The sequence below is a fragment of the Lacerta agilis genome, chromosome 15 (genome assembly GCF_009819535.1).
Source record: "Lacerta agilis isolate rLacAgi1 chromosome 15, rLacAgi1.pri, whole genome shotgun sequence".
Lineage (NCBI taxonomy): Eukaryota > Metazoa > Chordata > Lepidosauria > Squamata > Lacertidae > Lacerta > Lacerta agilis.
In genome coordinates, this window is record NC_046326.1 from 35,639,227 (window position 1) to 35,655,414 (window position 16,188).

A 16,188-nucleotide genomic window follows, 5' to 3' on the forward strand; every position below is an offset into this window, starting at 1 on the left:
TTTTATTTGTTTGTTATTGCTGCCACACTCATGTATTTCCCCCTTCTCAATTTGCATCTAGAAGGGTATAAAAATGCATTTTGCTTTGCAGGCTGTCTGGATTTCAGAGTTTAGTTTCAGGGTATCTGGAGATTAAAAAGAGAGAGAGAGAGAGAGAGAGAGAGAGAGAGAGAGAGAGAGAGAGAGAGAGAGAGAGAGAGAGAGAGAGAGAGACTCTTCGTTTGCAAAGACCTTCTCCCAAATGACTGGTTAAAACAAAAACAAACAAAAAATCACTCAAGGTAAGACAATTCCTTTTTGCTGACAGCTCAGTCATTATTCCAACTAGGGGAAAGGATTCTTTCATTCCAGCTTCGCCAGTAGGGAGAAATAGCTGAGTCTGACCTCTTACTGGATCGCTGCAGAAACTTTGCCACAGTCCGGTCTGCTGAGGATTTAGCATTAAGGCTGAGATTCAGGAAACCAAAGCTCTCTTTCTTTGGATGGGGAGAAAATGAGAGATGAGTGGAGCACGCTAAATCTGGCAGGGAAGATCTAGGGGTTCCAGCTGCTCAAGACAGATGCCAGCCATCAGGTACTGATCCACAGGTATCCTGCGGAGATTTAACATAAAAGAAGTCCCAGTTCAGCAAAGGTAAATGGTTTTTCAGCAGGAGAGATGGAAACAAAGACCTAGCTTTATTGCTAAGATGAAATAAAGACGGGCAAAAGTGTGGCATTTTGCTTGGGTTTTGTCCAAAGGCCGCACATAGTCTTATTGGAATAAATTAATGTATAAATGGCTGCTAGATTGCCGGTGCTGCATACTTAGGTTTTTCAAGTGATTTCAGTGAATAGTGATTGTACATGGAAATTGAGGTGGGGATTGAGCATACGTCCTTTTTAGGGTGTGTGTGTGTGTGTTTATATTCTTTTACCTGAAACTTGAATAAATTAAATAGCGGTTCCTTATGCTCATTCTAGGTAAACTGTAGAAATATTGTACAACATTGTCCTATCTCTTCGGGGGGGGGGGGGCTTTTAAAAGGCAGTGGTGGGCCCAATCTTGCCAAAAACAAGGCTTTGCTACCCTAAGCCCAGTTTCTCTTGGCAGTAAACTCCATCGGACTCAAATGAGATTTACTTCTGCGCCTGCACAGTTAGGATTCCGTCTTAAGCATTTGATTCCAATGCTTCCAGGGAAAGTTTACGCACTTTCTTTAATTGTAACCACTCAGTTGTAGTGCATGGAATCTTGTAGTGTTAACGGCACATGTTTAGTGAATGATTGATCTGAAGATTAGAGGAATACTTATTTCTGATGCATTTAAATTGTTTAAAGAATGCCTGGGGGTGAAATAGACAACGCAGTCCTCTGTGCATATCCTCTTAGAAGTAATCTCTCTTCAATGGGGCTTCCTTAATTTCAGCATGGGTGGGGAACCTCAGGGCCAGGTGTGGCCCTCCAGACCTTTCTATCCGGCCCTCAGAATTCACCTCCAGCCACATTCCTCACTAACCCTACTTTGCACCTCTGGCTTTGCGTCCTTGAGCTGTAACAATGCCTCCCACTTGCCTGGATGGAAGACAGTGATGGGGGTGGGTGGGTGGGTGTGTCAAGACTCTTGTGCAAATGTAAAATTTGCATTTGTTGCCCCGCCCACTTTTGCCTCTGGCCCCGCCCACTTCTGACATGCCACCCTCAGAAAGTTGCCCAGAAGCGAATTCAGCCCTTGGGGTGGAGAAGGGCACCCCAACCCCTTCAGCTTAGCACTACAACCTGATTTTCTCAAGCTGAAGGTCTGAAATAGGCTTGCTTTTAGTTGCACCATCACAGAGATAATCAGAGTTCATGGGCGTAGCCAATATTTATGTGGGGGGGGGGAGAGAGCAGGACACCCACCTGTCATCCTCCTCCGTCTGGTTCCGTCTGTCAGATTCAGAATGAAATGTCTCAATTTGTTTTGAATTTTGATAGTTTTATATTACTTTCTTTTGACCCCCAGTGCTCAGAAAAATCTGTCAAAGTCTCAAGTCATTTGAAAACTAGGAAGTTAAATTAAAAAAACATCGGGGAGTATATTTTGCAAAATTACAAAGAATATGCCCTTTTCATTTCATTTTTGAAATCTAAACTAAAACAAGTTTTCTTGGATTTGCTGAAAACCCTTTCAGCACTTCTTTCTCAGATTCCTCCTTTTTCCAGTGCAGTTTTTATGTGCACATTCAGTAAGCAGAGCCCATGGAGATGCTCCCCTCGGTGCAATCGTTTACCTTAGCCAGGTGCAAAGTACTGAATGACAGCTCTAGTAGCTGAGCAAGAGAGATGAGCAGAGCCTTTTTTTTGGTGGTAGAGCATTTCAGTTTCCAAAATCAGATCATTCCTACTTTTAGTTAAGTATTTTTTATTTAATTGCTTGATTTAGGGTGGCTGATGAGGGAGAGCTGTAGCTCAGTAGCAGAGCATGTGTTTGCATGCAGAAGGACCAAGGTTTAATCCTGAATGGCATCTCCAGGTTGGGCTGGGAAATATTCCCTGCCTGAGACCTTCGAAAGCTTCTGCCAGTCAGGGTAGACAAGACTGACCTAGATGGACCCATGATCTGACTGGGCAAAGGGCAGCTGGCCACGTTTCCATGTTCTAATTTCCACTGTGTGTAAGGATTGAACACTCAAACAGGGCTATTGTCAGTCCTGGATCTGTGACCCATTGATTTCCTTGGGTGAGCCTAATTTCTGGTGTTACATGGGAGGGAGAAAAAGAAAAACCCACTCTGTCTCCATGACACAAACACACCCTCCCATTTTAATCAAGTTATTCAAAGTTAAAACAAACGCACTACAAAAATAATTGCACAGCAAACATTCTGCAATACATAATCTAAAGCCTTGTATTGGGAATGAGGAACCGATGGCCTTCTAGGGGTTGGACTACAACTCCCATTATTCCCAGCAGGATCAATGGTCAGGCATGATGGGAGTTGTAGTCCAGGAACCTTGAGAGGGCCACAAGTTTCCCATCCCCGCTCTAAAAACTAAGAAGGCACCAAACATTTGTTTTTATTTCTGTACCACTTAATAGATTAAAATATGTCTCTACGGAAAACTGAAGCAACAGACAACTTAATCAACCAATATTACAAAAAATTCAGTAATGTATAAAAATTAACATTACATTAACACAAAATTACCAATAAATATGAAAAATTACATTAACACAAAATTACCAATAAATATGAAACAAAACCAGTTCTTTCTCCTTTAGACAAACCCTCTTCACCTCCTGGCTCTCACCCAGCATAGGAGTCAACTCCTAGGGGTTGAGGGAGCTTCACCCCCCCAATAAAATATTTGAGAGGCCCCCCCGCCAAAAAGTTGATAGGCATTGCCATTCAAATGGTGTGCATGCACTGTGCCATGTGATTGATTATGCAGGGCGGGGCTTGCCTGCCCCTCCCCAATATTTAATTCAAGTTGGCACCCCTGTCACCCAGAGTCTGGACAAACTCTCAGCTCCTCCACAAAAGTCCCACCGAGAGAAGAGTTCCTGCAAAGAGCTGGCATCACCCCAGCCTCTCACTCTAGACTTGTGTTTTATGGCTGCCATACCTCCGGGATTCGTCCGCCAAAAATGGCGTCCTGGCAGGATTTTTAAAAACCGTTTAAAAAGTCCGGATTTTCACTTCTTGAAAAAATGGCGGCCTTATTTTATGCGCAGGCCCAAGGTGGGTGGAGCACCTACAGGCTGCCTCCAGCTGTGTCCCAATCAACAGCCACTTTCCATACCCAGTTCAAATCTTTTTAATTCTTCTTTGAATTTATGTCTATTCTTTACTTTTAGAAAGGGCTATTCATTCATCTGAACTTCCTCGTCTCTGTTTCCTTTGCAGACGGGCGTCTACCTTGCATAGAGCAGAGTTCGTGAGCTGTTGAACACGCATACACCTGATATGCAAAGGATGATGTGCCCTTTCCTTTTTAAGCCTCAAACCAGTAAGATTGAGTCCCAAGAAGGGAAGGATATCAACAACAACAACAACAACAACAACAACAACAACAACAACAACAATAGCAGCATGGAAAAAGCAACTGGGAACTTTTGCAGGTGAGAGTGCTTCCTTCACTCATAACCACAGGAACTTCACCTGGTGAAACTGACAGGCAGTAGATCCAGGAGAGGCGAAAAAGGAAATTCCTCTTCGTGAGATGCAAAATCGGCATATGGATGTTACTGCCGTGTGATGGGCTACTGGCTCGGATTCTTTCAGAGGGAGTCAGATATATTCCCAAGTAGGGCCTGCGGTGCGAAATGCAATGTTTAGGTCTCCAGCCAGCCACACCCTTTTCAGAACACTCCATGCCAGCCTGCCAGCCATGACCTTTTCCAAGACACTCCGTTCCATTTCCTTGTCGTGGTTTGCCTTGCTTCCTCAGTCAAGTCAGCATTCCCTGGCTGTTGAGTATGCTCACTGAGCTCTTTGGGGCTGGTGGTTATTTTATTCTCAGCTTTCCCCCTTCTTCTTCTTCTTCTTCTTCTTCTTCTTCTTCTTCTTCTTCTTCTTCTTCTTCTTCTTCTTCTTCTTCTGTCTCCAAACCTGTAGATGCCACCTTCTTGTCCCTAGATAGTGCTGTCCAGATGCATAAGGACCAGCAGTCAAGAGAACTGAATTCGCTGTAGGTCTATATCAGAGGTAGCCAATGTGGTGACCCCCCAGCCAGCATAAATAAATGAATAAATGCCAATAGAACCTCCATGTTCAATGGAAGTGTGCCTCTAGAAGCCAGGAGAAGTTGCCTGCGTGTGAGTTTTCTTAAGGCACCTGATTGACTGCCATGGCATGGAGGATGCCAGACTCGGTGGAGCCTCTTGGCCTGATCCACCAAGATGCTTGTCTATTTCCTTTCTCCTTGAAGAGTAGGAGCCAATGGTGGGGGAAAGCAAGGCCGAGGCAATGCCCAAGCAGAACTTCCCAATAAACCTTGAGAAGAGCAGCTGTTTCTTTGGATCACACTGAGGCAATGGGTACTTTTTATCTTTCTGACACCTGCACGGCGATGACATCATCATCATCATCATCATCATCATTATTTGCACCCCACCCATCTGGCTAGGTCCCCCAAGCCACTCTGGGCGGCTTCCAACAAATATTAAAATACATTAAGATTAAAAACTTCCCTAAACAGGGCTGCCTTCAGGTATTTTCTGAATGTCAAGTAGTTGACATCTTTGACCTCTGATGGGAGGGCGTTCCACAGGGCGGACGCCACTACTGAGAAGGCCTTCTGCCTGGTTCCCTGTAACTTTGCTTCTCGCAGTGAGGGAACCGCCAGAAGGCCCTCGGTGCTGGATCTCAGTGTCCGGGCTGAATGATGGGGGTGGAGACGCTCCTTCAGGTATACAGGACCGAGGCCGTTTAGGGCTTTAAAGGTCAGCACCAACACTTTGAATTGTGCTCGGAAATGTACTGGGAGCCAACGTAGATCTCTCAGGACCGGTGTTATGTGGTCCCGGCAGCCACTCCCAATCACCAGTCTGGCTGCTGCATTCTGGATTAGTTGTAGTTTCCGGGTCACCTTCAAAGGTAGCCCCACATAGAGCACATTGCAGTAGTCCAAGCATGCACCACTCTGGCGAGACAGTCTGCGGGCAGGTAGGGTCTCAGCCTGCATACCAGATGGAGCTGGTAGACAGCCGCCCTGGATACAGAATTAACCAGCGCCTCCATGGATAGCTGTGAGTCCAAAATGACTCCCAGGCTGCGCACCTGGTCCTTCAGGGGCACAGTTACCCCATTCAGGACCAGGGAGTCCTCCACACCCGTCCACCTCCTGTTTTCCAAAAACAGTACTTCTGTCTTGTCAGGATTCAACCTCAATCTGTTAACCGCCATCCATCCTCCAACCGCCTCCAGGCACTCACACAGGACCTTCACTGCCTTCACTGGTTCTGATTTGAAAGAGAGGTAGAGCTGGGTGTCATCCGCATACTGATGAACACCCAGCCCAAACCCCCTGATGATCTCGCCCAGCAGCTTCATATAGATATTAAAAAGCATGGGGGAGAGGACTGAGCCAAAGGTGTTGTATCTGATGCGTCAGACAAAAGAGGGCTCCAAAGTGTGTTCCACGGTAAAGCGGCTAGCCTTTAAAGTTGATAGAATCGTAGAATTGTAGAGTTGGAAGGGACCCTGGGGGTCATCTAGTCCAACCCCATGCAATGCAGGAAACTCAGCTAAAGCATCCATGACAGATGGCCATCCACCCTCTGCTTAAAAACTTCTATGGAAGGAGAGCCCACAACCCACCGAGGGAGACTGTTCCACTACCAAACAGCTCTTAGTGTCAGAAAGTTTTTTTCCTGATGTTTAGTTGGAATCTCCTTTCTCGGAGCCTGCAGCCATTGGTTCGAGTCCTACCTTCCAGAGCAGGAGAAAACAAGCTTGTTCCCTCTTCCATGTGACAGCCCTTGAGATATTTGAAGATGGCTATCGTATCTCCTCTCGGTCTCCCCTTTTTCAGGCGAAACATAACCAGCTCCTTCAACCGTTCCTCATCAGGCTTGGCTTCCAGACCCTTGGTCTCTTTGTGTGTGTTTGCACTAACAGACCAACACAACTGGCTCTCTAATTTGTCAGCGAATGCTTTCACCAAGCGGATCTCTTATCATAGGAGTCACCCACCCCGACCTAAGGACAGAAGGATGCATCGATTTTGGTTCTCCCAGTTTCTCCAGCCCTATGCTGGGGATTGAACCTGGGTCCTTCTGCATGCCAAGCAGCTGCCCAGCCGCTGAGCTACAGGCAGCCCTTCCATAAATAGTCTCCTGATTCCCAGCCATAATCAAAGTGAAAAGGAAGAGAGAAGAGTTCAGGAGTCATCATTATACAGGAAACCAATTCCGTGCAGGAAATCCACAGTTATTTTCCTAACAAGCTGTCAGTCCTCACTTCTTTTCAGAACCTTTCCTCCAGCGAATTCCCCAAAGCAGCCCGTTCTGTCAAGCACTTTCCCTCCCTTTGTTTTGCTGCTATAACTGGCCTGCTGCAAGATTATATTTGAAGCTGGTTGACGTGGGTCCTTTGTTTGACGCCTTGGGTGGTTCCTCCAGGCTCTGGTCACAGCCAGCAACCCCTGGGAATCTCCTGCTGCTTAAACTTCCCAATTTAACCCAAGCTTAGGAACCTTCCCCTGTTCACCAAAGTAGTATAGACCAGCCTTGGCCAGGGGCATCGCAGGGGGGGCGGAGGGGGCGGGGGACCCCGGGCAGCGCCCCTGCTGGGGGTGACACATCGGGGAGCGGCCCCACCCACTGGTTTTTTTTTTTACTTGTTTTAATAATTTTTTTTTAAACAAATCTTTTTAGGCTATTTTCGGCACTGCCAGGGTGGAGCCGCAGGGGCGGCCAGCGAGGAGGGGTGTCACCCTCTCTCGCTGGCCGCCCCTGCGGCTCCGCCCCAGCAGTGCCGAAAATAGCCCCCCTTCCAGCAGCGCAGCTTGGCATGGAGGCAAGGGGCGGGCCAGCGAGGTGGGCTGCCACCCCCTCCTCGCTGGCCCGCCCCTTGCCTCTTTGCCGAGCTCTGCTGCTGGCTGGCTTGCGGAGCCGGGGCATGGAGAGGGGCGGGCCAGCAAGGAGGGACACCCCTCTTCGCTGGCCCATCCCTCTCCCTGCCCCGACTTGCGCTCTGCCAAGGGAGCCAGGGCGGCGGATTCGGGAGTCTTTGCAGCCCGCAACGACTCCCGAATCCGCTGCCCAGCACCCCTTCGTGCAGCGGCTGCTCATGCAGGCACGAGCAGCCGAGGAACGAAGGGGTGTCGTCGCCGGGCGGAGGCTTCGGGAGTCTCCCGAATCCGCCGCACAGCACCCCCGTGGCGGGGCGTCACGTGCATCATGACGTCATGACGCATGCACACACCGCGATGCCCCGCCCACAGGGGTGCCTCTTGGCTTCCCGCCCCCGGCAGCCAAGGGGCTAAGAACGCCCCTGGCCTTGGCTACCCCAGAGTCCTCTCAAAGTGGTGTTCTTCTAGCTTTTGCAAATTCCTTTTGCAAATTTGCAGGCTGCATTACAGCTGAGGCCACTGAAGCAAGACAAAACACAAATGTTTGGGGAGGGGCCATATAGCCCAGAGAAAGAGCACTTGTTCTGCAAGCCGAAGGTTCGATCCCCAATGGCACCTCCAAAGAGTGCTTGGAATGCCCTCTGTCTTCATCCCTGGAGAGTTTGCTGCCAGTCAGTGTTGACAGTACTGAGCTGGATGGACTCTATGGTCTGACTTGGTAGACTGTTCCTAAATTATAAAAATGACTAAAGCCGAATTCCGTAAAGCAACAGCTGTTCCCATACCCTCCAACGTTTCCCTAATGAAAACAGGGACGTCCTAAGGAAAAGTGGGACATTCTGGGATCAAATCAGAAACCGGGACAGCTTCTGTAAATCTGGGACTGTCGCTGGAAAACAGGGACACTGGGAGGGTCTGTGTTCCTACAGATGTACAATTAATATATCATAAACAAAACAGTCAATGTGGTGTAGTGGTTAAGAGCGGTGGACTCGTAATCTAATCTGGTGAACCGAGTTCGCTTCCCCACTCCTCCACATGCAGCTGCTGGGTGACCTTGGGCTAGTCACACTTCTCTGAAGTCTCTCAGCCCCACTCACCTCACAGAGTGTTTGTTGTGAGGGAGGAAGGGAAAGGAGAATGTTAGCCGCTTTGAGACTCCTTCAGGTAGTGATAAAGCGGGATATCAAATCCAAACTCTTCTTCTTCTTCTCCATAGACAGACACTTAGCACCTACTGGATTTCAGCAGGCAACTCATTCCAGAGGGTTGGAGCTACAATGCTAAAAGCCTAGTTTCTAGTGCATACTACTACTACTACTACTACAACTACAACTACTACTTCTATTGTTTATAACCCCACTCATCTGTCTGGTTTACCCAGCGACTCTGGGTGGCTTCCAACATATATAAAAGCCTTCAGATGTCTTCTTAAAAAACAGATGTTCTGGACTACAAACCCGTCAGGATTTCTGGGCAGGACTGTTTTCCAGTATATCTGTGCCAAGGTGCCAAGATACTAAAGGCTGGCTTTCGGCGACATTCTCCCCATCCCCGACTCTTATGAAATAAATTCCTCCTTGCTCTTGCAGCCTGGCAAAACGAGAAGTCGCCTCGTTAAATGGTCTAAGCAAGAAACCTGACGTGATCGCTGTAACGGCAAGAGAGGTGAGTTTAAATTTGGGGTGCCCTTATTCCAAAGGGCGTAAGACGTTACAGGCTCGACGTCCACCGTATGGTGATTTGGGAGATGTGATGCATAGGATTAAGGCTTGAGTGGTCCACGTTCTCATTCCTGCTAGGCAGAGAAGCCTAAGGAGTCACCCACTTTCCCTTAGCCTAAAACGACTTCACAGGGCTGTTGAGAGGAGGATGACATGGGAGGCATGAGCCAGGCATGCCAGCTTTTTGGGGAGATGGGCTGTTGCTCAGTGGGAGAGCACATGGCTTGGGCTCAGCCTCTGCAATCTCTGGCTTGGGTTGGGAAATTCCTTTCCCTAAAACCCTGCAGAGCCTCTGCCAGCCAGCCAGTGTAGACACTTCTGAGCTAGATGGACCAATGATTTTTTTCAGTACAAAGCAATTTAGAAAGAATACAATTACAGAGTCAGAAGGGACCCTGAGGGACATCTAGTCCAGCCCCCGCAATGCAGGAATCTCAACGAAAGCATCCATGACAGTGGGCTTCTAGGATATGTTTCTTTTGGAAAGACATCGCTGGGAACTTAGCAGCATTTTGTGATCGGTTTTTTCACATACAGGATGAGCACAGGTGGAGATTCACAGCACCAGTCACCCAAAAGACACCCTAAACTCTTCCAGAGCTTGGGCTGCTCACTCACTCCTGATCTAGCCTACCTCACAGGGTTGTTGTGAGGATAAAATGCTCCCCCTTCATCTTCGTTCAAGAGCTCCTGATAGCTCCATCAGTAGAGCACGAGCCTCTTAATCTCAGGGTTGTGGGTTTGAGCCCCACGTTGGGCCAAAAGATTCCTGCATTGCAGGAGGGTTGGACTAGATGACCCTTGTGGTCCCTTCAAACTTTGCAATTCTGCCCCCATCTCCTTGGAGGAAAGTTGGGGTGTAAATCAAATAAGTATATGCATCGATGCAATTTAGCTCTCTCTTCCTCTCGCTCTGCTGCCTTCCCTTTCCTGACTCTCACTTCAACTCGTCAAACTCCTTTCTTTAAAAGCACGACACCGTATGTGTGTGTGTTTTTTGTGTGTTTGGTTTTCGCTTTCTTTCCTGAACAGAAACATTCCCCAAATGGTACCAAGCAAACGTCCCGGTGCCCGAGGCATTTAAACATCAAAAACTGGGAAACTGGCAACAGCCTTCAAGACGCATTGCACTACCAGGCCAAAGAGGTAACACGGCAGAGAGCTATATGGATTTTTTTGTGGGTGGTGCTCATTCCACCTGAGGGCCAGGGAAACCAATGCAACCTAGGGCTACACTGTCAGCAGTGGGCAGGGCTAAAGCCCAAAGTGGGTGGAGCCCAGAGCCCGCCCACCCCCCACTTTGCCTGTCTGTCACTCGAGCATCCATGAGGATGCTTTCTTGTGCTATGCGGCAGCAGCTGCAGAGCCAATGAATGCCCCACTCCAGAGGTTGGTGACACGACTGGTGGGAGAACCTTGGCTGGGTCACTTTGCATTGGGGATGGGTTCGAGTGGAGACTCCTATCCCGTTAGGGGCAATGGGGCAGTCCCGCACCTCTCTCAGTCTGCCGCCGGCTAGCCCACGATTGCCTCGCTTAGGGCCAGTCCAGGGGGGGGGGTCAAGGCCCTGTTTGCCAGCTTCTCCGGGAGGCAGAATGGAATGACATGGAATCGCTTTGGAGAGGGACTTGGCTGGTTTGAAAATGTTGTGGAAGCACGTGCCTCTTGTTCTTTAAGCATGAGAATTGTACAGTAATGTTGCAAATGTACTCGGGATGCCCACAGCTTCCCTTCACGCTGCCAGCCGTGGGTTTTATCCACCTGCTTCTCTCTTAGAATCATAGAGTCGGAAGAGACCACAAGGGCCATCCAGTCCAACCCCCTCTTCCTTGTGTGTTCGCTTCAGGTTCTTCACTGCAGGACCAAAGTGTGCCAGGGATCTGTCATGAACCCCAAAGGTTTGGTCAGAGGTCCCTGCAACGGGCTCACCCCGAGAGATGAATTATTACCTCAAGCAATAGAGTTCATCAACCTGTTTTACAAATCCTTTAAAGAGTGAGTGGTTGTTGGGGTTTTTCGGTTCTTCTTTGATCCCGCCCTTCAGACGTCCTTTCCATCGTTCATTCACAAGGATTTGTGCTCCCTAAACATCTTGTGGACCCGCCAGTTTGGTATTGAGAGCCAGTTTCGTGTAGTGGTTAAGAGCGGTAGACTCGTAATCTGGGGAACCGGGTTCGTGTCTCCGCTCCTCCACATGCAGCTGCTGGGTGACCTTGGGCTAGTCACACTTCTTTGAATTCTCTCAGCCCCACTCATCTCACAGAGTGTTTGTTGTGGGGGAGGAAGGGAAAGGAGAATGTTAGCCGCTTTGAGACTGCTTCGGGTAGTGATAAAGCGGGATATCAAATCCAAACTCTTCTTCTTCTACATGTGGTGCCACTTTCAAAACTCTTTGTGCCTGCAAGTGTTTCGGGCGGTGGATAAACTGCGTCATCGTTACCAATTGCTGAACATCCCATAGTTTCCTGCTCAAATCCTTAACTTTTTATGCCACAAATGTTCTGCTTTATTTCATTTTAGTTCCGCTTTTGTTGCGCCGTCACACAAGAGTGCCCCTCCAGATGACAATAATAATTTGCTAACTTACATACCACTTCTATATAACTGCCCTGGTCCCATCACAAAAAAAACCCAAATCATCATCCAAAAAAAGGATGTCTGGAGTATTTGCTTAGTCTTTGCTGAACCCCTGATCTATTGTGTGTGTGAGGAATGTTATTAACGGCTGGTAGTTCCTCAAAGCTGGTGGGAGGCAGATGAACCCAAGTTTCCTTACTGGTTCCCAAGGCTGAGCTTTCAATCATCTCTCCTGCTCCCAATTATCTCCATGAGTGATCCAGGTGGCTTTACAAAATAATAATGAAAATCTGGAGTAATTTAAATCGACCATCTCCCTTCCACCAATTAATCTTTATGAAAGCAGTTTCTAATATCCAAGATCATTCTCATGCCCCGCTGATTGCCTCTGAGTCATCCCCCCCCAAAAAAAATTAAAGTTAACGAGCTTCTTCTTTCATGGTGTCTTTTACTGTAATGAATATTGGCAGCCCTCAAAGAAAACCATGAAAGTTCAGAGTCCCGGATTCACTTCCCAGTTTGGGATAGGGAGCATAGCTGTCAACTTTTCCCTTTTCTCGCGAGGAATCCTATTCGGAATAAGGGAATTTCCCTTTTTAAAAAAGGGAAAAGTTGACAGCTATGATAGGGAGGGGGTCCTCTCATCTCTGGGGTCTTTCCTGGAGAATTCCTCGTGCACCCAGCCGCATCCGGACATCCTCTTCATCTGGAATATACGGCTATTCTTGCCCTCTCCTCTTTGAATTACATCAGCTCAAAGTGTCGCTGTTCATTGTTTGCTGTTTCCTCTCCCACTCCACCTGCCAGGCCCAAAATAGAAAAGCACCTTGCTCGCCTTGAAGCTGTGGCCCAGGAGATAGAAACAACAGGAACCTACCAGATGACTGGGGAAGAGCTCATCTTTGCCACCAAGCAGGCCTGGAGAAATGCTCCGAGGTGCATTGGGAGAATCCAGTGGTCCAATTTAAAGGTGACTGGTTCGTCTGCGGTCGTGGGCTGGTGCGCATTGGGACTGGTGGGGCGGAAGGCAGGCAGGCAGGGCCTCATAATTCCCCTCTTCCTCCCTGCTGAGTTCTCCCAGGGCAGCAGTGAGACGAGGGTGGCTGGAGGAAGCTGGAAGTCACCTGGGCTGCCCCCAGGACTGGCTGCATGTCGTCTGGCCGAGGGCAGACTGTTTTCTCGTGAGGCAGCTGCCATTCCAATTTCTTCCTTTGCTTACTTGCATGCATGCAGCTGACAGTGACAAACGCACAACCAACGAGCAGGACAATTTGCAGTATAAAAGGCAAAACAGCTGCAAAGTTATCGCTGGCGGTGTCGATAACACATTAAAGTCTATGAGTAGGTTCTGAAGGACTGCCGCCCGTCACCCGTATCGACGTGGTTTAACAATCTACCCCTCTTCCCAGGGAACTCCAGGCATTGTAACTCCGTGAGCAGGGGCGTAGCAAGGTAAACTGGTACCCGGGGCAAAAAATAATAATTGTCACCTCCCCCCCCAGGCATGGGAAGGTCAGGTGGTACCCGGTGCGGAAAATTTCTTGTCAACCCCCCCATTGATTTCCACCCCCCCCCCGCAAAAAATGGTTTTACATTATTTCATATTTTCTTACAAAGGAATAATAACAAGTAATAATAATGAAAAACTTTTATTTATATCCCACCCTCCCCGGCCAAAGTCGGGCTCAGGGTGGCTAACATCAGATACATAACGTTGGTATAAAATCAAACAATAATTAAATTACCTCCTAAAAACATCTCAGAATCAAATTAAAGTCTAATTAGATGGCTTTCCACAGGGTTAGGGTTGGGAACAGTAAAGTGTTCTCTGAACTGAAATTTCAGCCTTCGCAACATAGGAAAACAGCCAAGTGAACAGCTATTTTGGTGGAGGAGGGTCAAGATATTATCCGATATGCATGAAATTTCATATACAGTATAGCTATATAATCCCTAGTATAGTAAGATAAGACCTTCGGAGCAGGCATTTTCAAAAAAAAATTCAAAAAAAAAAAATTCCTTCATAATTTGTCACCCCCTCCATTATGGAACCCGGGGCGGCCCGCCCCCCTTTGCTACGCCCCTGTCCGTGAGGGGGGGGAAAGGGGTCTCGTCACAAGTTTCAGCACCCATAGCAAATTACAGTTCCCAGGGTTCTATGTGGAAAGACATGACTGTTAGATATTATACCGCTCAGCCATCCCAAATTACGCGGAGCATCCTGCAATTACAGAAATGTCCCATTTTTTGGTCCGGCGCTCTGGAATGAGTCAGCTGGCTCCTGTAAGAGCTCAGGATGAGGGGGAAAAAAGAGAGCATCCCAATTTGTATCACCCAGATGTTGGAGGGTATGGCCAATAAGAGTGTTTTTAAATGCACAGATGTGGCCTAGGTCTCCTCTAAGGTTGCCACCATCTTCCTTTCATTGCCTTCTGAATTGTGTTGGAAAGCTAACCGATTTTGGTCACTGTTCCCAAATGTTGCCGCCTTCTAGGTCTTTGATGCCCGCAGCTGTACGACTGCCAAGGAGATGTTCCAGCACATCTGCCGCCATTTGGAGTATTCTACCAATGGAGGGAATATAAGGTATGAGCTCTTTTTTCCTTTGGTCCCGCTTGGGTCCTTAAGAAATTAAGGAGCTGGTTGGCATTCACTCTGTCTCTTGCAACAGATCTGCCATCACTGTCTTTCCCCAGAGGACGGATGGGACGCATGACTTCCGGATATGGAACAGCCAACTCATCCGATACGCTGGGTACCCAATGCCAGATGGCTCCATTGTGGGCGACCCAGCCAATGTGGAGTTCACACAGGTATGCGGGGGGGGGGGGGAACCAGGCACCACCAAAATATCAAAAAAATAGCTGCCTATTAGCCTTTTGACAAAGCTGGCAGTGATCTTGGAAGACAGCTTGCAGCAGCCAGTCACTTCCTATTAATGGCTACTAACCCTGATGGCAAAAAGGGACCCAGGTGGCGCTGTGAGTTAAACCACAGAGTCTAGGGCTTGCTGATCAGAAGGTCGGCGGTTCGAATCCCTGCCACGGGGTGAGCTCCCGTTGCTCGGTCCCAGCTCCTGCCCACCTAGCAGTTTGAAAGCACGTCAAAGTGCAAGTAGATAAATAGGGACCGCTCCAGCGGGAAGTTAAACGGCGTTTCCGTGCGCTGCTCTGGTTTGCCAGAAGCGGCTTTGTCATGCTGGCCACATGAACCGGAAGCTGTCTGCGGACAAACGCCGGCTCCCTCGGCCTATAGAGCGAGATGAGCGCTGCAACCCCAGAGTCGGACACGACTGGACCTGATGGTCAGGGGTCCCTTTACCCTTTACCTTTAACCCTGATGGCTGTCTTCTGGCTCCACTGAGATCCAGTACTGAGGGCCTTCTGGCGGTTCCCTCAATGTGAAAAGCGAGGCTACAGGAAATCAGGCAGAGGGTCTTCTCGGTAGCGGCACCCACCCTGGGGAACGACCTCCCATCAGATGTCAGACAGATAAGCAACTACCTGACATCTGAAGGCATCCCTGTATAGGGAAGTTTTTAATGTTTGATGTTTTGTTTTGTCCCTTTATATTTTGTGGCAAGCTGCCCAGAGTGGCTGGGGTAATAAGTAATAAATTGTTATTGTTAAACTGGAGTCTGCTCTGCCAGTCATTGGCTCTGGCGCCACCTACTGTTGGCCTCCCTGCATTCCACCCCACCACTCCCATTGTGCACCAGGCACCGCTGGCTCTTCAGGAGCATCTAAGGAGTTAAGTCTCTCTCTTTTTGCTTTGCCCAGAAGAGGGGAAAACAAACCCATCCCACCTCCTTTCTTTCGCTTCTCTCAGCTGTGCATCCAGCTTGGTTGGAAGCCCAAGTATGGCCGCTTTGATGTGGTTCCACTGATCCTCCAAGCCGATGGCCAAGACCCGGAACTGTTTGAGCTGCCGCCAGAGCTTGTCCTTGAAGTGTCTATGGAGCATCCCACGTAAGTGCCTTGGCTTCAGATGACAGCGGCCGGGACCTGCTCTCGACGGCAGGCCGTTGTTGAAGAGAGGCTCTTATTTGGGCCCTCGTGTGCCAGGGGGGTTGATCTGTTGGCTTTTGCCGGAGCAAAACTGCATTGATGAACGGTGCTTCCAGGCTGTTTCCATTTGGCGGGGCGGAATCCCGCAATTTCAGGATGCACCAATAGAGTTGGTTGGGAGGTCTGGCACGACAAACCCACTTCCCTGAAATATCAGACTTTGGGGAATAAATAAGGTGAGGAGGAAATGCACCCGGGAGTGTCGCTTGACCTTTGATTCAACTCAGCATCATTTAACCTCCCCACAAACAATTCAGAAGGAAAGTCTAATAAGCAACGGA

At 48.6% G+C, this 16,188-nt stretch overlaps 1 protein-coding gene across 1 annotated transcript in view; it reads left to right on the forward strand.

The window, feature by feature from the left end:
- The first annotated feature begins 3,919 nt into the window (after positions 1-3,919).
- Positions 3,920-16,188, forward strand: part of NOS2 (nitric oxide synthase 2) — a 38,720-nt gene continuing 26,451 nt past the window's right edge. The window contains exons 1-8 of the mRNA XM_033172210.1: positions 3,920-4,084; positions 9,132-9,207; positions 10,296-10,409; positions 11,110-11,258; positions 12,648-12,810; positions 14,335-14,426; positions 14,512-14,653; positions 15,669-15,808. Coding sequence (XP_033028101.1) covers positions 3,930-4,084; positions 9,132-9,207; positions 10,296-10,409; positions 11,110-11,258; positions 12,648-12,810; positions 14,335-14,426; positions 14,512-14,653; positions 15,669-15,808 — 1,031 coding nt within the window. The 5' untranslated portion in view covers positions 3,920-3,929. The remainder of the gene's footprint in view (positions 4,085-9,131; positions 9,208-10,295; positions 10,410-11,109; positions 11,259-12,647; positions 12,811-14,334; positions 14,427-14,511; positions 14,654-15,668; positions 15,809-16,188) is intronic.